Raw genomic sequence first — 27846 nt, 5'->3', positions numbered from 1 at the left:
TATATGTTTTCGACGAGGGTGACAACCCTGTTCTACAACGTGGTGGGTGGAAAACTGTTGCTGTAGTAGGAGGAGGTCGTCTATCCCGCGTACGCCCGAAAAGAGGTTCAGTTCCCAGTTGACCCTCGCCCTTGGCGCTATTCTGACCTCTCCTACCGGTCGGTGTTCCGTGAAACGTTATTATGTTATTATTGTTAAACTCAACATTTGCTTATTAAACAAAGTTCAAACAAAATCAACAACAACCCTAAAACTAATCTATGAAATTAAATTAAATCGACACGATCGAATATGCGTTACTACGACTTTATTAGTTTTATAAGGAAAAGGACAATAAGTTTTAAATATAATACAAAATATTAATATTTATTATAAAAAAATATTTTTACGACTAATAGGTATTTTTACGTATGACAAGTGATTACAACCTGACCTGATTTTTTTACCTTGAAATGTTTTTTTATAGTTGATCGATAAAAAAAATTAACATGCTTATTTTTACACTGAAAATGAATGAAGTTTCTAGACATGTGTAACAATTTCCATAATAAACATATTAATTTTATTAGAAAGCACACTACCATTAAATTTGAATAAAATCAACAGTGTATTAAAAGCAAAATATAAGTCAAATTTCCAGGATATTTGATAGTATTCACAAGCGGCTTTCAACTTTTTATTCTTAAATATAAAAAATCTACGTATATGAATATGTTTAAAACAACTTATTTTTAAATAGGTATATACTAGAAAGCTTAACAAAAATTCCAGCGGATAGTTAAATGGAATTTTCTCACCGATATACGTATAAAACAGAAGTTAGCAGAATTATGGTTTATAAAGAACGATGATACAAATGGGCTGGTAATATTCGACTTAAAAAAATGGAATTCCCTGCATCACTATTTTTAAACTGGATCTTTCTACAATTATTGTATTATTTAATTAATCGATGGATTTCATAAATTCGCAATCTATTTAAATCTAAATATATAGTAATATTAGTACATAAATAAAATAAAATATTATAATGATTTAAGCCAACAATTATTTTTAAAAAGAAAATTGTTTAAGAATCAAAAGTGAATTTTTCGTCAGTATTTTAAAGTAAAATAATAAAATGCCTAATCTGCAAATGTGTTCCAGTTATAAAATAAATAAATTTTATTTATTTTTGTGTTTACATCAGCACTGATCACTGATATGTATAAAATCAAATAAATAATACAGAATCTTTATAAATCTTCTACAATAAAATGTTGAAGCTATAAAATTCATAAAAGTATTTTTGACAATAGAATTGTCATTGATAATAATAATTAAAATTAAGCAGTGTTATTTTATTTTATTTATAATAGGTCATGAAACGATGACGTTTTACATTTCCTGAATACTTTTGCTATGGTGTCGATTGAAGCAATGTTGGATCGCGTTAAAATATTAGCATGGTGAAGCTTGACGGTTGAATGAGTTAGGGGTCCAAAATGGGCAAGAAGAACGTCAAACCCCGGGTGATCCCTGAGCAAGACGGCAGGATCATCGGAGTCATATGCATGTGCCAGCTGACGATGATCCTGAGCGGAGTGGCGCTGGTTTATCTGTCAGTGGCTGTCTATGCCCCCAGCCACAGAGCCTTCAATTCAGGATTTGAGACCACCCCCGTCATGTGCGAGGTAATAATACATATTATAAATATATTTAATTAGGTAAAAAAATAAAGAAATATCAATACACATGAGATAAATATCAGCAATTAATGAACATTTTTTGACTAGTCAGGATCTGAAGTCTGGGATTCAGTGGCGTGTATTTAACTTTTTGTCAAAAAAAAAAATCTTGTTTGGAAATTTCCATGTCCGCAAAAATACGATCAACAAAACAAAGAGTGGTGTGGCAAAACAAGTTTCACGTACATATTTGCTTTGTATGGTATCTATTCGGTATTTATGTAATCAATAAGAGTTTCGAGATACGAACTACAGTCGGAAACGAATTAAGTTCGTATGTCAAGGTACTACTGTATATCTGTTTCTACGAGCTACTACCACAAAACCAAATTATTGATTCTATCCAATATTGCTTGACCAGAAAATGCCAGAGTTCGCAAATATAAAAGGCATTGAGTCTCACAATGGCAATAATTAAATACATCTGTTTATATATTAGCAAAACTTTCTTGATGGTGTAAATTTGTCATATTTTAACTCCTACCAAAACCACTTGGATCAGTTTTGCAAACATGGCACAGGAATTCTACAAGATAAGAATCCTTTGGCTATCATAATTCTTAATTAAGGTATTAGATAAAAGTGGCACGTACATTTAATTTAAAAAAATATATAAACACCGAAAACACAAAAGAAATTTTTAAAACCGTATATGGTCGAATTCTATAAAACGAGTCTTCTGAAGACTGAATCGCAACTGTGTTTTTAAGATTAGCTTTGTTCATTAGGATAGTTTTCATGAATTTGAAGCAGGAACGAGTGAGGTTTGTGGTGCAAAAAAGTTGAAAGCCAAGAATTGTATGCGATTAAAGATTTTTCAATTAAAAACTAAGAATACTTATGACATTAAAAAAAATGTAATTGTTTATAGTCTAACAATGTGCATTGCGTTAACTGAGATGTATATTTTATTTATCTGACCATCATGTCTTGACAATTTCCCCAATGCATCATGAAGAATAATAATATTATTAAATATTTTGGAACAAAATATGATGCACACCAAAATAGATTAGCACTATCCCACATATTTTTAACAGCTCCTAAACAGTGTTTGGCAAGCTCATTGAGTAGCTGATGGCTCGTGCAGGGCGAGCATTCTCAAGCGCTGACGTTCTGACCGCGAGGAACAAGTAAAGGGACGCGAACGCAACTCTCTAGGACACTCTAAATCTCGTAGTATTGACAAATTGTCGATACCACCCATATGCTTTATTGATTAGACGCTATACCAAGAATGCAATGAATTGTATCACAACGCCCTTACGAATACAAATACAACCTTCATATTATATAGTAAAATAAAGCTTTTAATTATTCTTAACATCAAGCAGTACTTTGCTCATTTTAGATTAGCGTTTCGTACAAAACTCAAATAGCCAATAATGTATTAAAATTACACGCGCTCCGCACTACGAAGTCGAGCATCCTCGATGCCTTATCGTAAACTTATCGTATCGTATCGTAAAGGTATTAAGAAGCGCTTTTAAACAAATGTTTAATTTTACGAGAAGAAAACCGATTCATCCCATAAAGCGAAATCAGGAACACCTAAGATTTTTCTCGGAACCGTCAAGGAGGAGAGGCGCCGAGACGCCTGTACGTCTAGACCGAGTCAAAATCGTACGCCCCCGCAGACACGCATTTAATCGCCCTCGCATTCTGTGATTCACCCCACAAGAAACCGTTGACCTATTTTGACAATGAGGGGACACAATATGACCTATTATTCCCGCGCGCCTACGTTCAGGACGATTCAGGCAAAGTGTTTCTCATACCACACGCGTAATTCGAGACGTTATTCTTAAGATTTCGCCCTATGTGACGACTATCGTGGTAAAAGCCTTCTGTTGTAACTATTAAACTGCATTGGTTAAATTTAATAAAAACATTCAAAATAACACCCACTGCTTCACCAAGGTTATGCACCGTTTCACACCGCAGCGCGCACAATTATTTTTTGAACGTTATTTTTATTATCAATAATGATAATATTGTATAAAATGTAATATTGCTAACTTGTACTAAATGCTATAGCTGGTTAATAAAGGTATAAAAGAGAAGTGCATCCATTAAATATGCAGCTTTTTGTGAAATAGTAAGACAGCTAAATACATGTATTTTTAGTATACTCTTAAGATTAGGCGAAAGTCATTCGGTCAGATGAATTCAACTTATAGATCAGTTTAAACTAACCCTTAATAATTTAATTAATTATTACTTATTTTATTTATTATTATGATTAAAATAAAATGCCAGTAGTATCAGTTTTTTTAGTTTTTGCGACTCTTAATTTTACCAATAAAAAATATATTATTATATTTTAGACTATCAACATGACACTCGTCAACAACTGTCCGTGGACTTCTTGCGGCGAGTGGTGCCTGAGTAGACCTTCAGGATACTGCGAGCAGATTTTGGTCACAGTTCGCCGGCACGGATCGGATCTTTCCCTTTCAGGCTGTACTGGGATACAAAGTGTATCATGTCCCAAGGTACGTTGCACTATATACTAAAACTTTTATTTATAAAATCGCATCCGGGTCACCGCCTTTTTGTCCAAATTCGCGTCATCCCATTTCGGTTCGGATCCAAGGAGCGTCGCTCGTAAACCTAGTTTTTGGTCAAAGCTCTTCTGTCCATTAAATCCAACAACGAATCCAAGTTACGCCTTCGGAAAATGTAAGCATAACACGAATTATTTATCGACAGACAATTTTCTCACGAAAACGTCTTCAAGAGGACATCTTTATGATCTGATGTACTGAATACACTCTCGCAACTAATGATATATCAAAGGCCACCGAGAGCTAACTCAGGCCCTAGAAAAACAATGATTCCGGGCCTCATGTTAAAAATGTAATTTTATATATATTTTTAACATCAATAATAATAGTTACGAGTTAACCCATTCTAAGCTAAAAATAAATATAAAAATTAGCCACCGTTGCGACATATTTTCTAAAATCATATTTTATGCGAAATATTTTAATTTGGCATTAAAAATTATTAAAAATATCCACTCATAATATTTATCTGATAATTATTTTTCTTTGCTGCTCAGTGTTGCCATATAGTGAGCACAAATGAATTATTCTCAAGAAGAATTTTTATTTTTTAAAAACAAGCAATTCAATTTTTGGGGTGCATTTTTTGTTACTATTTCAAAAAAAGTTTCCTAACTCAATAAAAACCGAAAAATTATTGCTTCTCGTTTGTTTTAAGCAGATATTGATTATTCGACAATAAGAAAAAATCGTTTGCTAATAAAAACCAGAGATGCTGTGATGTTATTATTAAAATAATATTACTGGATCAGGTAGTCCAAAATTGCACAGTACCGTATGTATTAACAATATTTATTTATTTTTTAATGTTCCATTGTAAATTGACAAGCATAAGCCCAATGCGTAAGTCAATCAGACATAATGAATAATATTAACCACCAGACTTTTTAGTCTAGGAATCAATGACATCAATATAAATTATTATTATATTATGTGTATTTTATTTTGCATTATTTTGCAACTGGGGCCGGTTAAATTATATTGCATTTAACAGCGCATTTTTATAAATAAAAGTTATTCTGCTGCCGTGGCTCGAACCCGCGACCTTTAGTTCACGAATACAAATCCTACGGACCTTAATGGGCATAATAAGCATTATTTTTCAAAATTAATTAAACAAGGCATATCCGATATAAAAAATCCTTATATTTAATAATACGTCATAGCACTCTTAAACTACCAATTAACATAAAGCTAATGAATCTCATCCCGAGTTAAGACCTCATTCCATAGTCTAAAGCTTCCTCTGATACAATTGAGCTTTCGAACTTTGTATTATTCGAAGAAAATTACACAACAAAAAAAACATGTAACTAAAATTTATACTAAACGACTGATGTACAACGAGGCGGACATAATAACGACGCTAATCTCGTTAAGGGTGAGAATCGATAAAAAATACTAGAGCACACATATACAAACATATAAACTAACGCGTGAATATGCATCATAGATAGACCCCACCCTGTGAGACGACATTTCAGCAAATTAACCCTACATTTATTTTTATTGTCTTCGATTGCGAAAAATCTAGTGCATTATCTGGTTTAATTTGCGTTAAGAAAAATTCATTATATTGGATACAAAGTATAAACCGCAGCAGACGTATCATAGACCTTTGAACTCGGGCGTAACCTTTGCAATTTAAAGTATGATACTTTTCTAAGACATTTATGCTTTGCCAAGTTTATTGAGAAAATACAGCTGCAAATATACGATGCAAAATAATATTTTAATAAAAACTTTATCCATTGAAAATATTTTATCAATCTAATCACGGTTCTATTTATAATAATCATTACTATTTAGTAAAGATATACTGAACAAATTATTTTAAATATAATGATTATTATTGCTTTCGATGAGTATAAATACGCAAAAGTAGTGACATCAAGGGAATGACTATATTAACTAATTTATTATTTATGTTTGCGTAATTAAAAATCGACCCTGAATAGTATTGCTTTACTTAATGATACATAAAAGGTAAATTAATTAAATACGATTAATTTTTGGTATAATGAAATTATAAACGGTAAGAGCGTATTACCTCCTAAGTGATATTAGGCTTCAATTAGCACTAGCAAAGAAATGTGATAATTAGATCAACAGAAGTTGACGTCAGCAATTCTTAGGAGCTAAATATGATATTATACAAGATGGTTCGATAATGAATATATATAAATAGATTAAAAAATAAACAGTTTTCATTGATTTGATATAAAATCTAGACACAATATTTTAAGTAAGGACTAAATTATGACTCGATTTTTCTACTTGGTAATTTCTATAAGTATATGTTATCAAATTTTCATCATTATTTTTAATATCGACTTATACAAAAAAATGAAGTATGACTCCTCAATAAATTGGGTTAGGTTAGATTAAACAAATTAAAATCTGCGGTACTTTTAGCCACGTGTATATAATAATATATATATATCTAGTCATAGATAACACCTTTTCTAGGAGTTTTTCTACTAAGCATTATACGTATAATATGAAAAGTTATTTTAATTGCAAACTTAATTTAATTTATTCCACTGCAACATTTGATTAATAAAATATATAGTAATTTACAAATATGCAAATACATATCTTTCACTGTGTCCGTTTCACCGTGTGCATCTTACCGTGCGACCTTTTTACCGTGGGAACTTTTAACTGGGGTCTTTTAAAACACCTCGTTCCCCTCATAGCTCAAAAATAATTCGCAACATCCAAATTGATCACCTATGCCTGATTAAATTATTGAAACAAGATGCAAAAACGTGCGTTTTAGTGCGTTGCTTAGATATTTTTAAGCCTCTGTGTAATACGGTAAAATTACCACACGGTAAAAAGGTAACTGGAGAAGTAATCCTTATGTCTCTAAACACTGCCCTTTTGTTCTTTTTTTGTGGGGGTTTTAACTACCTGAACAATTCGTAATAACTTAGATGTCATTCTAACGACCTTTTCTAGCAAACGAAAAGAGAAAGCAACATTCTCCAAAGGATAACAATGGAAGAGAGATCTCAAGACTAAACTCAAGAAATATTTCACACATACATTTCGAGATGTTATTCACACATAAGTACAAAAAACTTTTTGTGTAGATAGGTTGCGCGATAGACAATGTGTTCTACCCTGCACATAATACTATTATTTTCTACCCCTTTGCTGAGAAGCAATGCAATTGGCCCATCAGCATGCTCGTCTAGTAATAGACAAAATCAATCTCTAACCAAATTTGTAAAATATGCGACATTTAGTTTTATTTTGCCGAGATTAACTATCGCCGTGACATCGAAATTAGTTGTGCTAGTGTCATAAAACCAAAAATTACTTGAGCATTGTCAGCATAGAACAATAGAACAGTTATTATTTTTTGCGCTTCGCTACAATATCAGTATGAATAATCCCAAAGCAAAATAACTTACATGGCAAACAATAAGCCGCATTTAAACAAAAAACGGTCCGCCCCGAATATTGTCGCTGAGCAGGTAGCGTGCATAACCCGAACTGCACTTTCACAGTTGTTAGATTTACTAGCATTTACCGTTACAACGCACAAAAAGAATTAAAATACTATATGTACTTAACATAAAAAAACAAAGATTCCTGTTCCGGATAAATCATCAAGTTAAAGGATTGAGGAATGGTAGAGAAGTTACATTTCTTTAATTTCTTGATTATTGCATAAATTGTACGGTCATACTATAAATTGTTGTGTATGGAAAATTATTATTTTGAATGGTAAATTTTAATAAAAAAAATATCGAAAATTTCTACACAAAAAAATCTCATGTATGAATTAATGGTATATATTTTACATTAATTGCGACTTGCATATAAAATTACTAAAAATATGGGTCATACGAGCGGAAGACACGAACTAGCCAACATCAACAGAGCGATGTGTGTCTACGATCGATGGGCCATACTATTGTACCCCTATGTACAAACTTACACCTACAAAGACACACGGGTCACACTGCACACGTCTGGTACAAGTGATTTAATTATTTATGCCCCCACCGGCTGGCAGTAATGGTTGTAACAGCCATTATATCACGCACGAGGGGCTATCTTCAAATTTTCAATTATGCAAACTGTATATATAATTCAAACGGAAGCCTTCGACGCGAAACATTCGCTAGTTGTTAAAATATTAAATTTTGTGTGACGATAGGCGAACGTGGAAGACTTGTCGAAGGCGAACTGCAACAAGCCGACGGAGTGCAACCACATGAAGGGTCTGTTCAGCTGTAACAAGGGACACTGTGCCAACATTTCTGAGATGATGCAGTGTCTCAACAGAGGCGAAGGTCCGTCCATAGACGTGGATAAGGATAGCGGAAAGCTCACGGGAAACTATGAATGTCTCGGTAAGTTTATATTTTATATAATTAAATGTATATCTACATCCGTTGTCGAACGAATACGACGACGATATGTGGCACGCGCGGACGTTTAACGATCGCCAAACACGAGGAGTGTGAATATGCTCTCGTATTTTATGTACCTCGTCTTATTGTGCATCGTATCAATCATTACGATAAAAATTAAAGATAAAACTAGTTAATCTTTTTGCGAGATATTAGCATTTGTCATCCATTGTTTTTTGGGCTTATAAACACAAAATATATTTAGGCATAAATGCTTTTCAATAGTAAATTATGAAATAGTATAAGATAAACTTTTTTAATCCATTTTCGTTCCTTAACTCAGCGAACGGCACAATGTCCAAATTTCATCCACCGCTTTGTGTTCGTACGAGAGCTGTATTTATGGTCAAATGTTTGTATACAGTTGTCCATTTCATGAGAAATAGAAATTCTCATTTTAATAAATTTTCTCAAGTAATTTTATTAAATAAAAAATATCTTTTATATAGCAGGCGTGTACCGTGAGATATTTTCCCTTTCGCTCGCTTACGTGTTAAGTGACGAAAATGAGTGAGAGATAAGAGCGTGTGTTAAATGCGTTCCAAACGCCCACTTCTTCTCACTCACTCTCGTCACTTAACACGCTCGCGAGCGCAAGGGAAAGTAACTCACCATACGCGTCTGATGTATAGTATCAATTTTTGAACCTCTGGCACCATAAAAAAATAGTTAAAATAATTTAAATGATTGAGTAGTAACAATATCGTTAATTATCCCCGACTTATTGACAAAATATAAAGTTCTGTCGTATTCAATGAATAATTTGCAACTTTATTGATTGAATGTAATGCATATAACTGAGAACTACTTAAAAATTCATATATTTTCAGAAATATTTATTTTACGCGCCTGTATATAATGGACAGAAAACTATACGATCGTTGAAGAGAAAAACTTCAATAGAATCAGATTTGTTATAATGATCGTAAATAATCCAATCTACTTCGATTGATTACAGAGTGTCGAATTACAAAGATATTTCAGACTCCCGTATTTACACACAAATCGTAAAGAAAATTGACAATAACAGCTTTTTCAAACTCACATTTGTTATATTTCGAACCTCTTTCGATTATTGATAAAAACAAGATTTAAGCTAACCGAGTCTGCGGAAAGCCCCCATACATTTTTTGAATCTACCGATTTCCACACGGAGCGGTTTCTTCTTATCTGAAAATTGAAACAATTGCGAAAAGCATATTTTAAGTTTGCTTAGAAAATCAGCACCGATTAAATATCAAGCTAAATTATCAAATAGAAAAGCATATCATAATAAGTACTCAATGCAACATAAAAATAAAAATACAGTTTTCACATTATCACTACCATTAGAGCCAATTATTTATACCTCCTTTGTAGTTCGCATTGCCTCATTAAAGTATGTATCTATGACCATTTTTCAATATTGTGATATGCGATCCATCAATGGAAAGGAATTGAAATAAGGTTTTTCGTTGTTTTTATTTTTTAATACATTAATTGTTAATGTGATATCGACGTTTTTTTAATGTGATGTGGTGTACTTTATCAAAACAATAATCAAATTATTTTTCCATTTAACAATAGTTAATTTACACACTCGTGTATACAACAACAACAAAAAATACCGAGTCTGAAATTCTAAACTATTGAATATAATAGCTAGAAAACGCAATCTTCACTCTGAAAGCATGTCCATCTATTTTGACAACCTGATATGAAATTTGAATCTTGAACGATAAAACTACATAACTAAAATATATAGGCAACTTTATATTTACATACATATTTGAAATAACGATTAAGCGAAGCACTTCAAAGTCAAAAACCTGAGGTCATATTGTTATACATTTGGCCAAATTCCAAATATTAAAATCAGACAAGCTTTCAGATGAATTGCACATTTATTAACGCATGAAAATTAACAATCATATGTAAGGGCAATATAAAACATAAATCATTTTTATTTATCAGTTATCCTCGCTCTTTAGCACATATGAGGCACTCACTCATAAGTTAAGGTTTTTTTAATGTGAAATGTTTCACCTGAGCTGGTTTAATATTAATTGTGATTTATTTCTGCATTACATTACCAAAAAGGTAGAGCAATATTTTGCGACGAGTCAAATTTCCATATTATTCCAGAGTCAAATTTTCACATATAATGAAGTGCCGTACCATCAAAAGATACATTAGAACCGATGTGTTTTTATTTCAGTCACATAACCGTCGCTAACTTCATTACAATAAGTGTTTCTTTACCCGGGAGAGTTGAGAAAATTATGCAAAATAACCATAAAGAGTGATTAACAGTCGTAATTTGCAACAATATTCAGAGGCTTGCAAACAAATAATAAAATTTAAACATTTAAACTGATTAAAAAACAATCAATAGGTCATATAAGAGTGATTTCAATCAGTAAGCGACCAACTAAATGCTGAAACATCGTCGTAATACATAAAAAGTGGATTTTTGAAACGCAATGATGTACGACAATAAAAAGCACGCCAACATTGTTTGCATAAGACAAGAAAATCGGAACAGATAATATGGTTTTAACAAAAGCAGCCATACCAAATTTAAAATCATATAATAATCAATGATTATTGTTTTATAGAAATCGTCAAAAACATCTTAGCAATCAATTAAACCTAGTAAAACTGTCTTTTATAAAATGGAATGAACGGGATATTTTTCAATGACGTTTCATCAATCATAATTGACTCCTTAGACGGCAAGAGAAAAGGGTATGCAAAATTTTGCTCCCTATTAGCCAGCACAGTATCAATGACTTTTCATTCACCACTATCACCAGCAGTTCACCAGACCAGTTACTAAATCAGTACCACGACAAATCAGCAATCCAAGCCCAGACCTACGAAATTCATACTTTGGTAGCTAAGCAGTCTTCCAACTTATATTTCTGTATTTGATCTAAAGCATCTATAAGTTAACTCTTGCTACAGCATAGCCACTAAGAACTAAAAATCGCGTATATATAAGATGATATTACACCAAAATTTGTACGGCTAAAATATTAATTGGTACCGCACAGAATTTTTTTTAAAAATTCCTTGTGGTATTAAATAAAATGTTTAATTTGTCTATTTTTTTCCTTAAAGGAGCTCGTTGTTCGAAAATCAAGCGGCAGCTGGAATGCGAAAACATCTGTCCTCCGATAAGAACTGGAAGCAACAATGTCTTCATATCTCTTAGAGACGATATACTATCAGCCAGATGCTCTAAAGCTGAAGCCTCTGATCCTTCAGCACCGGGGCCTAAGCCTGCGCCGTTATGGTTACCCAGCGACGGAACTTTACTGGTATCTTGTTACACAACCAACAGGACATTGGATTCAATAACGTTAGTATTTAAACTCCTTAGTAATTCAGCTTACATATTAGTGTAAAATATTAAATATTCATTAATTTTCACAGAGCTTCCGACTGCATAAACGGCACCGTAATCCAACCTGCTCTATTGCCCCAGAATACAATGAACTATACTCAACTGAGATTCATTTGGAGCGGTGCTATGGACAGCAAAGACTACGAAAGGCCGAGGTGAGGCATTTGAATCTACGGTTAAATTATTCTTTGCGGATAGTTAAAATAATGCTTTGTGACAGGTCAAATAAGACTCCTAGGGGTGGCGCCCTGCTGCCCCCGGCCGACCTCCTTTCCGTGCACGAAGGCACCAGCAGGTTGTATATAAATTTGAAAAGTTGTGTCAACACGCTGAGGGGCGAGTGTAAAAAGTTCATCGAGCGGTATGGGTCGGATGGAAGAAACCACTCGGCGAGAAGCAGGTTTCCTTGCTACCACAATACGGTGAGTGTGATTGAATTGCTTGATATCGATAAGAGTTTAAAATATAAATTTTTATTTTTAACTCTCCATTAATGGTAGTCTTATCCAACAATATAATAAAGATATGATTTTTTTATTTAAAGTGAATCTAATCAACCAAAATAAAACAATGTCAATTACATTTATGAAATGTAGACAAACGTTACAACCACTTCTTTAAAGTGAATTTACAAGGGGATCAACGTTCCCTCTAATTTTTCTATTGTGTGTGCGGATCTTCGATGCATCTGTGCAGTGGCGGTGCGATAAATTTACACCACCCCTCCCCCCCCCATAAATACATACAATTTTTCATTAAAATGTATATTTATTAGTCACAGTGATTTTATATAATAACAACACTAACAAAGATAATTTTTGAAATAAATAAAAAAGAAAAAAAAATATTCGTTGATATAATATAATAAATACTAAACTTGTAGAATTTTCTTTTTATTTATATTGAATCTATATATTTGTATGTTGTGTTTTTTTTTTCAAAATAAACATTTATAAAAATGTAGTTTTTTCACTTTTATTCAAAATTATTCTTATTAAATTTTCAACTACGTAAAAAAATCTTTCTCCGAATTTTGTCGATTTCTATTGTACCTACTTTTTTAAACGGAATAAATATACTAATGGACCGACCCTAGGAGATTCAATGCTCCAAAGCAAATACACTAGAAAGTAGGTAATTAATTTTATGAAAATTGCATAATATTCTTACCCAATCGCTTGGCACTATATCACATTGGGGTCCAGCCAGTCAACCTATTTGTTGCACAATTTAAAACACAATATATATTTTATGAATTAGTGTATTGAAAATATTATATTATTATTACTAGTGTTTATTATTAATATTATTATTAGGGTATTGAAAATATTATATTATTATACAATGAACATATAAATTATTTATTATTTTTTTTCAATAATTATTTTTTCTCTCTTCTGCCCGTTCTATCGACCCAATATTTATAAACCACATTTTAATCAACATTTTCCCCGGATGAAATGTATGACTTTATTCGTAGTAAACATTCTAAATGTTCTACTTCCATTCTATTTCTTGATCTTGATTTAATTGCATTCATTAAACTAAATCCTCGTTCACATTCAGCGCTTGATGCCTGAAAGGTTCCACAAATATCTAGTAAAACTGATATACAATCAAATTGATCTGGATCACTATGTGCAAAGGTTAATAAATCGGCAAATGTTTGAATCGAACCAGTCTTCACTTTCTCGGCAACTATAAATTTAAGATTACAATATTGTTTATGCATATTTTCGATTGTATCTTTGTCAGTAATTTGTAATAATTGAGTATATTTAAATATAAGTCTGTCTAATTGATCCTTTCCGTATTCAAACTCTTTAGCTCTTCCTATTGCGGCCTGATCGAAAGCACGCCACTCCAATAATTCTTCTTCTGGAAATCGCATTTCTAGATGATCACAGAGCAATTGGATGAATCTCAAAATCGCGGTTAAATTTATATCGCTGCTATTTAATGATAATATATTTTTCACATCTTTGCTCCAATGAACTACTTCACTTAAATATTGAGCTCTTAGTTGATTAATTTTAGCTTTTGCAAATTGAGTGGCCTCTATACTTGTTATATTGCTCCTTTGAAAATATTTGCACATTGATGATAGTTCACCCAAAACATCGTTCAAAATCATTATCGAGACGTGAATTTGAGGATCTTTCAGCATTTTCAAGCAATATTTGTTGATTGGGTCATTATACTTGTCCACTTGTTCTGTGCAATAATCTATTAAGACATTATAATTACGCACAAAAGCGCTAACTGCGAAATGCCTCGATAGCCACCTAACTTCATTAATTGGTCGAAATGAAACAACATCACTTTCCATAAATTTAGATAATTCTTCAAATTGGCCTTTTTTAACAGATGACCTGCTGAACATTCTATAGGTTGTTTTTAATAAAGTTTCAATATCCTGCATTATTGAAACTTGTTTCCAGGCATCATCGATTCCTAAATCCTCTCTGTGAGCTACGCAATGTTGTTCTGTTAAGTGGTTTATTTCCCGCTTCAACATAGCTGCTACTCCATTCTTTTTTCCAAGCATTACTGCAGCTCCGTCTGATGTAAACATAACCATATTTTGTATATTTATTTCATTGTCACTATAAAATTTCTTTAGGGCTGAAAAAATGCTATTGCTATCACAAGAACACAATTTTATTATTCCCGCAAAAATAATCTTGTAATTCATCCCATATCGATATTTGACGTACAAAATTAGTATTTTTTGTACAGATATATCCGTACTTTCATCAACAATTAATGTATGAAACCGAGACTTTCGAAATTCGTCAAAATATTCCTTTTTAATGACTGCATTAATGCATTCGACAAATTCGAACCCATAATTTTTACTTCGCCAGCTTTCGGGAATATCTGTGTATTTAGATACATGATTATGAATGTCTTGTACAGAGAACATAGAAGCGTTTATTTTTATTGCCAAAAGAACATTATCGATTAAAATTTTGACTAGATCGCAACTAGATTTTTTGCGCTCAGTGATCTCAATCCTATTCTTCCGTTCTTCAGGTGTTTCAGTCATTATTTTCAAAAGTCCGCCTGTTTTCAAATTGTGTAATTTTGTAATAGCATCCCGGTGTGCTTTATGACTTAGATGTCTTTTTAAAAGAAACAGCCTCCATTCAGTCCACTTCTTTCCAGACGTGAATTCTCCTGGCATATTGGCTTCGGAACATATGATGCATTGACACAATCATACGTCTCGGAATAAACAAATATTTCATCAATTCTTACTTTTTGTAAATGCATTGAAGATGGCATTTTTGTTTCGACGATTTCAGAGAGCCATTCCAGTTTAAATTTATCGCAGGATTTCTTCTTAATGGTCGTATTAGAAATATCACATCCACTCCTTTTCGACATTTTAAGGGGATAAGTTTTATATAATTAATATGTAAAATTGTACTGTAACTCTGTAAGTAATTTTTCACTTGAATTGTTTGTTACGTAAACTGAACACACCTGTTGTTGTTTATTACAAAAGTTGATTATTAGTTTTGTATTATTTATAATTTAAGTAAAAAAATCACTACTTTTTAGCACGGACACTTTTACCGTTTAATTAAAAAAATATTAAAAGAATTGCGTTGTTTTCACAATAAGGACTGCTATGAGACTGAACTCATTACCGAGTGTAATGTTTCTTGCAAGTTGAAGCATGTCAAAGACTATGAAATGTAGAGGACCTAAACACTAAAATACGATCTTCTTTTCCTATACTTTGGCATGCGATAGAACGGGATGGAATAGTGATCCCGCTCGACTTAAAATTTTGCTTGACCCTCGCAATCCTTCTGAGAAATGATTCGACTCATTTCTCCGAAAGCGTGCGAAAGAATTGTGCCTGTATTGTTTCATGCATTCGAACAAAACTAAAATCTGGCAAAGGAAACTTTGTTTTATAATATTGACTGTGCGGAGGGTAAAACATGTGTGCGGAGACATTTTAGTAGGTGTGCGCGCGCACACGCGCACACCTTACAGGGAACATTGAAGGGGATGTTGATAATTAGTCGGCCTAGGCAAGTATCACCAGTATCATTAAAATGGTGATATTCATAAATACATGTCTACTTATCAATTGTCAGCCTGCTGCGTCATTTAGTTTATGTTCAACGATCATTGAAAGCGAACATTTGCATTCTTACAAAAATGAATAAAATCGAATATTGTGCAGTGATTAGATACTTGTTTTTGAAAACGAATACCGAATTAAACGATGTTTATGGGGACTCTGCGTCTTCGATATCAATAATAAAATATTGGACTGCGGAATTTAAACGCGGTCATACGAGCATTTTTGATGATGAGCGTCCACGCCGACCAAATGAGGTCACCACATCAGCAATGGTCGATAAAATCCATGAAATGATAATCGACGAGTGACTAAGCGTGAGATATCTGAGACCATGGGCATTTCAACCGAACGGATACTCAACATTTTACATAAATATTTGGAAATGAGGAAGCTCTTTTCCAGATGGGTGCCGCACGTCTGTCCATTTCGAAGGAGTGCTTGGTAATGTTCAACCGCAGTAAGAAAGACGTTTTACGCTGTTTCGTAAACGTGGACGATACATGGGTACATGACAACACACCAGAGACAAAGAAGAAGTCGAAATAGTGGACAGCTCCTAACGAATCGAAGTCAAAAAAGGCGTGTTTGTCGGCCAACAAGATCATTCCCACAGTGTTTTGGGATGCGAACGATATACAGTGTCTAATATTTTTTTTTTCCAGTTCCTGGCCAAAGCCATTTACCTGGGTATCTATTAATTGGTTCTCACTTTTATTTATTTATTTTTAGGGCAAAAAAAAAAGTAAAAAAAAAAAAAAAAACTTTGTTTCTTATTACGTTAGCTAGCACTTTTTTTTACAAATATTCATGTTACCTTATTAAGGTTTTTAATTAATGGGTTAGAATGATTTTTGTTTCTGTCATGGTAATTTACTTTAAGTTTATCGAAATAATCGCGTAAAGTGTCTATTTTTAAATCTTTATGTATATTTGAGTTTCGGACAAACCATTGGGCATTTGTCGCCATTCTTAGCGCAATATTTTGTTGCGTTTGTAGTGATTTCGAATAATTACGACTAAGTATACCTCCCTAGACGGGGGAGGCATATGAAATAACTGGTCGGATGATCGATTTGTACAGGAGCAGTTTGTTTTTTACATTTAGTTTGCTCTTTCTGTTTAATAATGGATATAGACGAGCACGAGTTGTTTTGACTCTTGAAGTTATGTTATTTATATGGGATTTCCATGTTAATTTGGAGTCCAGAGTTAATCCTAAGTATTTGGCTGAATTTTGCCATTCGAGGCTTTTATCGTACATTTTTAATTTAGAGAGTTTATTATTAGCATAAGCGTGTTTTCTCCTGCGATTAAACATTACAGCGACGCTTTTGTTGGGATTTGCTGTTATTAGCCACTTATCGAACCACTTTTGAATAGTGTTGAGTTTGTTTTGAAGATGAATTATTGCACGATGGGGGTTTTTATAAGAGCATAAAATGGCGGTATCATCCGCGAATAGGGCAGTAATTACTTTTTTATATGGCTTGGAGGGAAAGTTGCTAGTAAAAATTGTAAATAATAATGGACCCAGAATTGATCCCTGCGGAACGCCTGCCAGAATAGGTCTCGGACTCGATAGATGGTTTTCCAATTTAATTTTAAAGGTTCTATTTTTAAGAAAAGATTCAATTATTTTGACCAGTTCAGATGGAAATTTGTATTTTATAAGTTTAAATAGTATACCATCATGGTATACTTTGTCAAACGCTTTGGCTATATCCAAAAATACTGCTCCTGTTGTCATTTTTTTATTAAAGCCCGACTGGATGTGGTTCACAACTCTATGCAGCTGCTGCGTAGCCGAGTGTTCCGTTCTAAAACCGAACTGTTCATTGGGTAATATTTTATTTTCTATTACATGTTTTAATAATCTACTAATTCTATCTAATTCACATCGATTACATTGAAAAGGGGAAAACGATCATAGCGGAGTATATTATAGAGAGCTGTTAGACAGATTGGACGCAGATTTGAAGTGAAAGCGACCACCAGAATAATGGCAAAATTCCACGAATTGGTTACCCATCCACCCTATTGATTACTCATCCACCCTACAAACATGAAGAAATAGATTGGTGGTAAGAGATTTGAGTCGAATAAGGAGGTCATTGCTGAAACAGAGGCCTATTTTGAGGGCTTTCAGAACTCGTATAATTTGGAGGGCATTGACAAATCGGAGAATCGTTAAAAGAAATGTATAGAGCCCAAAGAAAATTATGCTGAGAATATGCTTTAACGGTTGAAAAACACATTCTAATGGTTCCAAATCTTCAGCTCAATCTATTATACTTTAATCAGCACTTACTTCATTGCATTTTTCTTTTCCTTTTTTTCCCCATAAATTGTAAAAGATTTTTGTAGATTTAATTTTTTCCCTTAAAATATAACCCATAAAGTTTTATTTTATATTTTTATTGTATTATAGCTAATAATTAAATTGTAAACATAAAAATGCTTATAAACCAGTAGCATTATATAATAATAAAGAATATAAATGGAAAATTATCTTTATGAATATTGCCGACAGGTCAACTGTCTGACGGTCGAGTGGACAATAAACATAATCTACGTTTTAAAAATTAAAAACTTTTATTTTAACTTCTTAAATCATATTGAAAATTTTAATGTTTTGCTTCAAATATGGAAACAAAATAAGTCAAACATAATTTTGATTGGCTAAAACATATGCTTCTAAAAAAATATCCAAACAACAACTAGGGATGATAAATAACGTTAAGATAATGTTAAAATGCAAAACATTGGATTATTATCAACATTGATAATAATCTAATAATAATAAGAAAATCTGTGGCATTTATTTACTTACGCAAAAGCGCAACTTATATATTGTCAAATTGTAGAGAATATTACAATAGCGTACGACAGAGAGCATGGTTTGATCTAATTAATCAAAATAAATCCATTTACTATAACTCAAAACCGTAGCTACTTCAGGGCTACTCTACTTCGTATTACTAACTCAGGGACCTACTGCACCACTACGAATCATCCGGACTGTCGACCGCACTCGACAGCAGCGCCCGACACTGACACCTGATCTATATGTATATATTAGTATACATATAGTATATTAATTGTTAAATATATACAAAACAATGCTGCCTAAGAACCTAAAATTACATTTTTAATACATAGGTAAACTTTTCGTTTAACTATTATTATTAATAATGGGTGCTACCGAACTAAAGTGTACCGTTTTTCCGTAATAAACTAAAAAGTAGGATAAAAAAATGTAATTAATTCAATATAAATTTATAAAAAATATATTAGAGATGTCCAATAGTGATTTAAATGTAAAAAGTATTGAAAATATATTTTATTATTTTTACGTTATTTAATAAAATATGAATAACAATTTTTCTCACATAAGATAGCTTTCAGTTTTTTTTCCCCTTAAACTATCATTATTTTATAACGTATGATAAAGTATTTGATTAATCGTTCTTAAGAACAAATTTTAAATTGACTATTCGTTATCTGACATTAAGCATATTCACAATAAAAATTTTCCCGTTACGCGGCCTAACCGTATCATACATCATTCCGCTTACTATACAAGCACAACGTTCCATTGTATTACATCCTAGTATGTATTGTTTGTACTTACGACGAATGTATACATAGCGTTAATTTCCCCTCGCATCAATTACTAATTTTTCACCATACCGTCACGCCCGTCCGTTTTGTTTGAATTAAAAATATCTCAATCAATAATGACCAATGTACACATAGAAACACCGCCCCTTTGTCGTGTTTCAATATCCGGATTGAATTTAGTCCAAATTCCCTGAACACAATATATGTAATTAATTCGATGAGAAATAACCACAGACGCATTCCGATATAACGCAAATATTCCATTGCGTAATATGTACATTTAATATATGCCGCCAACAATATAATATATCAACGAATCAAATTCCTATTGAAAGCTCAAGATACACTCACTTATTGTATAAATAATAAAGCACATATAAAAATAATAAATATTATTAGATTAGCAATGGCCTACTTGTATGTTTTACCGATCAAATTTTTCATATAAAAAGGTAACGCTACCAAACAATGAGTCATATAGAATCATTTTGTAATCACTGTTTTTTTCAGCACTTACAAAACACTGCCGGTATCAAAACTTAATACAACAAAACAATCTCGCGCTTTTGTGAAAGCTCTAAAATATCACATCCTCCCCTGTTACAAACACGCGGGTAAAATACACACAAATTTATGGGAAAACTTAACATAGAGTAAAGCTGTAGCTAACGGTCATACTTTTATATTAAATGCTTCCTAATAAATATATAAAATAAAAATTAAATTTGTTTTAATATATAAATAAAGAGCTATATTTTGTTCGAATAAATAATGAGTTATTAAGGGAAATCCATAAAATAAAGTCTAGTCATACAGATGTTTAGTTTTTAATAAAATAATCTATGTATACCTACATATGTATATGATATAAATAATTAACTTTCAATGTATAAACATTAAAAAATAAGTTTAGATCACCAGATTCATCCGCAGACTGAATGTGAGCATTTGAATAAAAGCACATAGTTTTGACTTGCTCAGAGCATTCCAAATATTTCAAAATTTTTAAAAATTGTTCATATTGTATACACACGACACGTAGCAAAGTAGCAGCTTATCTTCCTGACCGAGGTGTCAGTTATTTGATAAGAGTTCCTAATGTTTTGTATTAGTAAAAAAAATATAATTTTAACAATTAAATGCTAAAAATATATTCGAAAAAATCAAAACGAATCAAAAATTACAGTTAGTTTGTGGGACCGGTATTTACACACTCACTCGCTGTGGTATCTCACGATAGTGAGGGAGCAGCCTATTTGCGTTAACACAGTCAATTCGAGAGTTATCCATTTCATCGTTATTCATAATTGAGAAAGAGACTATTAGCTCCAAAGCACTTGATACGGATATATGTTCGATATACTTACCATTACTCTTGTTTATATGTTGAACAAATTTATATAAATTAATATCATTATTATATTTATCAATTATTCAAGTAATAATAAGTATATCAAACTTATATACGTATCGTGTGCTTTAGAGCTAATAATAGGGGCGTAAACCAATGGATAGATCTGAAACTGACTGTGTTAACGCAAATTGGGTATTAATAGATGCAATTACAATTGTTCGATAGATTCAATAGATTATACCAAATGATAGAATAATGAACGAATAATAAGCTTCCAATTATCAAGTGTTGTTTTTAAATGCACAGAATGCAAGTGGATTATCACAGCACAAGCCAACCTTTAAGTTTAATATACAACTAAAAAATTAAATATACCAGACTAATACCGTTGCAATGATAAACCTAAAATATGAAGCAGATTGATTTATTTACTTGTTTAAATTAAATTAAGACCATCTTGCCCAAACAGATTATCACAATGCGTCACAAGCGTCAAAAAACAATACATTGTATTATTACAATACAAGAAAAAAATATATAAAAATACTCAAAAAAATAATACATCGTAAAAAATCATAAAACATTAAAATTGAATGATACGTTTCGGACCAGCTCCTCGTAGCTGACAATAAATAGATTCCAAATTTTCACAAAAACGTAGACAAACTCTACCACCACCTCTCCTAAACAAAAAGGGCAATAATATAAAAAGAAAAAAAAACGTTAAAAACCTAGGCTTACACCTGGACTACAGTCTTAAATTTAATGCCGCAATAGCTTGCCGCTATTACGGCCTTTATACTGATATTTAATAATAAAAAAGCGCGCTAACTATAAACTTTTTTTTTTAATTAATTAAACCCATTTAAACATATGGCTGTTCGGTGTGAAGTAACACCACTAATACTATTTTTAATAAAAACAATATATACATAATTCACATTTTTATAAAAATGCATATTCATTTTCAAATATTAGCAATTAAAGAATACTGTCGTTTTCATACCAGAAAATATTATAAAATTATCTCGCGAAATTACACTAACCAACTAATCTCGTGTATTGGTGACTACGATAAAAACAAACTTAAATTTAGATACAAGCACAACATGCCAAATCGATCTAACACGCACATTTGCGTCGCTCGTGTTTGCGTCGTTGCCGGCGGCTCGCTAAAAGCGTCGACCACGTGCGTAGATGTCCATTTTCCACAGTGCACCCTTCGTATTCAGTGGCTTTATCGCATGGCAGCTGCGTGAAAAATTCGCAATTTAAACCGCACAAACACACACGTATATGCCACGCAATTTTATGCAAAGGCAGATTAGAAGGCTAGCGTGTCACGATAGTATTAATTATTAAAAAAATAAACAGTCCTTTATAAAGCTCAGAATCTGACGCCAAACGTGTTGCAATTTGTAAATTGGAAAACAGACCATATCTTTAATGATATTGCACCACGTAGCATCATCACTGATCAGTCACGTTCGTGTGTAGCCACATTAAAAATAAAAATATTCCTTGATAGCCAATAAAATACATTACAGTAATGATTTTTTTGCTCATCCAAACAAACGATTTCTCATTCTAATTTTCAATGGACTAAATATATCCAATTATTCACTGTGTACGTGGTAACACATGCAAACAAATGTACACGTATGGGCGTACATAATTTTCCGATCGGTTTTCATAGCCTCATTAGCTTTAATAAAGTTTGCCAGGGTTAAACAAGCCCGGCCCGTGATAAAAGCGCCGCAATGTTGACAAAAGCGTTTGCTTAGGTTACGAGTTAAACTGAAACCACGAAAAAACATTCGGCGGACGAGCACAGAATGCGAAAAAGTTTATGTTGTATGAAATATGAAAAAGCAATTTGTGTTGTGCAATTGTGGATATACCAGCCATTGTTCACAATTGAAACTAAAAACGAATAAAAAAGCTAAAACATTGCCCTTTAATGTTTGCCTTTCATTTTTTTGCTTTTTTCGTTTAAACTGAAAAAATATGTTGTAATGTTATTGTAGTGTAATGCGATGTACATGGATGATTAAACTGAAACTCACCTTGCTCTATAATATTTAAATTACAACACCATTTTATATTAACGATTATATTTTGTAGAGGACAAATTTTAATAAATTATGCTTAGGCTCCATTACGGTTGATAAACTACTGTCAATTATTTATATAAAATCTCCTGTTATAAAGGGGAAAGCGAGAAAAGACCTATAATGTTGGGTTTTCATAATATTGATAATAAAATATAAAGACTTAATTTTATTATATAATGATGAATTTTGAAACGTTGTTGTAAAAACTGAAAAGTTTTATATATCGTTTTAGAATAGACCACCTGAATTTTATAACGACTTTTGAATATTTGGGATCATTAAATTAGCTATATGACACTGAAGTATTCTATGCAATTATATGAAATTAATGTTTATATTTTGTTACACGAATAACGGAAGCATGAATATTAAATTCGCAAGATCCAAACAAAATACTTTTTGTCTGTCAACAGCAAAATAATAAATATTGTCTGTCAACAGCAAAAGAATTCTGCCAAAAATTAAGAGTGTTCCTGTTCCTCGGAAACCGGCAATTTTTTATAGACCGAAATATTTGAAAACACAATAGTGGAAAAGCTAATATTTCCACTATTTATTAAAAACTAGGAATTGCAATACCAGTAGTACCGATACCGGTGATACCGGTATTAGATAAAAAATAAATTACCCTTCGGTACTACTGGTATTACAAAATTAAATAACGGTAGTAGCAAAAAATATTTTTTTAAATCCGTTCATCTTATTTGTTTAAAAGCAAAACCATATAATAAAATTATGCTCATTATAGGGGATTAACTTTAGTAGTTTTATCGGGGTAAGATATCAAAATCGAATAATACTATCATTTTTAGTTGAAGAGACCCTACCTATGTAAAGAATCCCACTGGCCAATATTTCGGCGCAAATTTTAAAAATTAATTTTACATATATTTTGTATTTTTGCGCGACACGACGTGTTAATATAAAAGGAATACATTTGCTTTATATCAGACATATCCAACGGTACCTAGCAGTTTTCAGTATTTATTATGTGGCAGAGAAATATCTGTGCCCTTTTTTATAATAGGGATGGCTGGCGAAGTGAAAATAAAATCAGAAATTGCATATAGAAAATTCTTGCTACTATTTGTACATTTTTATCGCAATTCGGACATATTTTTACACAAATGCTTCACTAAACATTTGTATTGAATATTAGCAATTACTAAGTCGCAATACTTATATTCAAATAAAAAATAGCGCGAAATGTATATTTTTTCAATATTTTCAATTGAAACATATAGTAACATTTTTAATTTCTTTAAATTTGTTTAAAATATAGAACAGAGTAATGATAAATATATCAAATGTATATCCGTATCATGTACTTTAGAGCAAATTGACACATCCAAATTTGTCATATGTTTTTCACTTATGAATATTAGCGAAATGGTTAGACCTCAAAATGACTCTGTTAAAATAGACGGAGCATATATTTATTATTCTAACAAGAAAGATTTGGCGCCCGAATTTCCGAAAATATTTTTTTTTTTTTATTAATGAAAGTGTTTTAATTAAAATATTAAATATATCGAAACAATAGTTGCCAGGACATTCGAATGCTTTGGTTTTGCTAATCAATAAACGGTGAATCATGGATTATTTTTTCGGTCAAATAATTAAAAGAATAATAATAATTGCAATACAGGTAAAACCGGTATTGACGGGTTTTCTCTCGGTAATACCGGTATTAATAATTCTGATGTTATTAAAATCCCTATTCTCAGCCATAATAATTTTAAAACATCGTCAGTAACTTCAGAATTTCACACATCGATCGACACGACAGTAAAAGTCCAGTCAGACTTGCCGCCTGAGATCCGTCCTATGTCATTCGGGTTCTTAAAAGCAGCTATGCCTCCAAAAACTACAGCTAAAATGCTACACTAATAATAGCTGCGTCCCCCAGAGGTGTTGCGCCACCACAGAGCTATCCATCTAGAGACGGAGCCACTAGAAACTGAGCATATATTCATATATGCACCCTCGAGGAACATCTCGAACCAGAAACGAAAAAGATACAAAGAAGGACAATATAAAAATACAAGATAATAATGTACATACGGTTCAATTAGGAAAGTCTCGCATACAATGTGTTTTTATCTTATTTCACGCCATACAAATAAGAATCATAAAACATAAATATAATTATTAAAATGAATAATTCTACCCATGATTGATCTTTAATAAACAACACAAATTTTGATTACATACATCTGATTTTTTTTACCAGAACGATACATTTCTGGTGCTAGCCAGGTTCGACCTGGATGAGACATGGCGCGAGCTGATCATCGCAGTACTAGTCCCTGTCATCCTGTTCATAATCTCTCTGACTACGCTCTGCATCATAACCAGATCGGTCAAGGTAAGAGCACTAACCTTTACAAAACTCATTCGATTACCATTAATGCCTATGTATGTATTTACAAACAGGTGGGCGACGATGCTAAATTGCGATGCTTATCGTGCTGCTGCTCTTCTACCAGCTCGTCGTCACGCAACACCCTGGAGACGCAGTCCACGACATAGCACAACTATGGCAGGTTACTATACTATTGCTTACTATTACTAATATAAAAAATATATAGTTTCAAAGGTGTAATGAAATTAAATTTAAACGATTCCCTAGACCTGTAAATATAGTTGTTATTGCAAAAGAATAAACAGTATCAGTGTGAACGCGGCATAACATTGACAAGCGAGCCTAGTTTCGGTTTTAACGATCTGAATGCCATAAAAGCTGCAGTCGTTATATTCCTTTACGATGTTAATTAAGAAAGAACATTACAGAGTTCCTCGCAATAAACGAGGCTTATTATTTTCGGAGAAATTCTTGCATGAGGAAGAATTAGAAAGAAAATACATTAACACTCCAGTGATCATTAATATTATATATCATACATTATATATTTTTTAAATGAGCATTATATAAATAAATATAACGTAGAATATGAAACAGCGCATAACAAATAAATTTAGTGACTCAAACTGCCATTTCATATTAAAAATAAAAAACTTATTTTTGAGTGTCCGGATAAATAATAGCAGGTCATTGACTAAATGGACCAAATTCTGGTATGACATAAACGGAATGTTAAGAATGGAGTAATGTGGCTCTGCTGAATAGTCTGAATATATTTAATCAGCAGCTTTGACCAATTATGTGCATGTTAATTTCAACCAGTCCGGCTAAATCTGATTTTTTTGGCACGCTCCTGGCGCCAAAACAGCAAAATGCAAAAATATTTTTTTAAGGGGTGATCAATCATAATGACAAATTTACCATAAATAATACTATTAAATACCATAGTCTCTATTGACAAGGCTTGCTTTGTAGTTTATCGAGTATTGCGTGACAATGATAATTGATTATTTTTAAACGCCCAAAAAGGTTTAAATACTTTTTAACCAATATTAATACATAATTTTTTACTTAGGCTCCCGACGGAAGAACCACATAACGACGTCGAGATAGAAGCATGAGGAGCCTGCATCTATTTTTGGATAAATATTATTATATTATTATTTATAATCGACATACATTTATTATATTAATATGTAAATATATATGTTTGGATGGAGCACACAGAGAACTAACCCTAATATTGATTAATTCGTTAATATTACGAAAGCTCTTTATAGCGTATTGAAGTACATAATCAATAAAATAAAATATGCTACGATACAGAAATGATTCGAACCAAATTCAAACCGTCATGAGGGTACTGTTTTTTCGTGCCCACCTGTACATACATATATATAATATATACATTAAGAAAACCTTTCGATGTTCTGTGTGCCTTTGGTGTTTAATATATATGTATACAATTTAATAATAGCATGAATGTTCATTAAAGATGCTGATATCTTCTGTATGATCAAGTGAAAAGCGTTCCTTTCCGTTAATTTGTCATTCTAAAAAAATACAAATATAAATGCTTGGAAGGCTTTAGCATTTTATCGACTTCTATATACATATACATATACATATATCCGATATGATATAGGTACTATTTTATATCACGCGTATTGACCATATTTATGAAAGTTTATAAAGACTAAAAAAGTATTCAATCAAGGATATTTAATAAATATTTATATAAATTATTAACTATAAACCCGCGCTATTTTTGACGCTATGTATTAATAACTTGATGTAACTTTACTGATTTTATCGTAGTTTGAAACGTGTCCAAGTATTGCATAAAAATATTATTATATTATAATATATATATTATATATTTACAAAATTCGATGTATTATCTTTCTGAATGTTTCTATAAAATATACATAAATTTATTATATTATTATACTATCATAACCAACGAACCAACTATTAATTACAATCTTTAGAATGTGCGTGTGTTTTATGGGCTTCAATGTGGAACTTGATTATATTAAACTATTTACTTATACATATATACAATATAAAATATATACATATTTTCTTCGATGTATACTCTATTCTGCTTTATCATATTTTGAAAAAAATATATTTAATACGCAATATATAAATATATAATTTGTTAAAAATGTA

General features: G+C 31.9%; 1 protein-coding gene across 1 annotated transcript; it reads left to right on the top strand.

Moving 5' to 3' along the window:
- Positions 1–32: 32 nt before the first annotated feature.
- Positions 33–27846, top strand: Teh4 (tipE homolog 4 phospholipid transfer protein). Its single transcript, XM_088203881.1, has 10 exons — positions 33–158; positions 1359–1673; positions 4055–4222; positions 8469–8664; positions 11827–12067; positions 12142–12267; positions 12333–12534; positions 25540–25674; positions 25743–25852; positions 26747–27846. Exons 2-9 carry the CDS (start codon positions 1485–1487, stop codon positions 25836–25838), a joined length of 1353 nt encoding a protein of 450 aa, XP_088060007.1. The 5' UTR covers positions 33–158; positions 1359–1484; the 3' UTR covers positions 25839–25852; positions 26747–27846.

Source organism: Plectrocnemia conspersa, unplaced genomic scaffold (genome assembly GCF_051122295.1).
Source record: "Plectrocnemia conspersa isolate PC_06_02 unplaced genomic scaffold, ASM5112229v1 ptg000014l, whole genome shotgun sequence".
Lineage (NCBI taxonomy): Eukaryota > Metazoa > Arthropoda > Insecta > Trichoptera > Polycentropodidae > Plectrocnemia > Plectrocnemia conspersa.
Note: the sequence above shows the minus strand (reverse complement) of the source record. Positions and strands in the feature narration are given on the sequence as shown.

Coding starts and splice junctions, on each gene's coding strand:
- Teh4 (XM_088203881.1), top strand. CDS start 1,485: ATGGGCAAGAAGAACGTCAAACCCCGGGTGATCCCTGAGCAAGACGGC. Junction 12,068..12,141: donor AGGACATTGGATTCAATAAC/GTTAGTATTTAA, acceptor TAATTTTCACAG/AGCTTCCGACTGCATAAACG. Junction 12,535..25,539: donor TTCCTTGCTACCACAATACG/GTGAGTGTGATT, acceptor TTTTTTTACCAG/AACGATACATTTCTGGTGCT.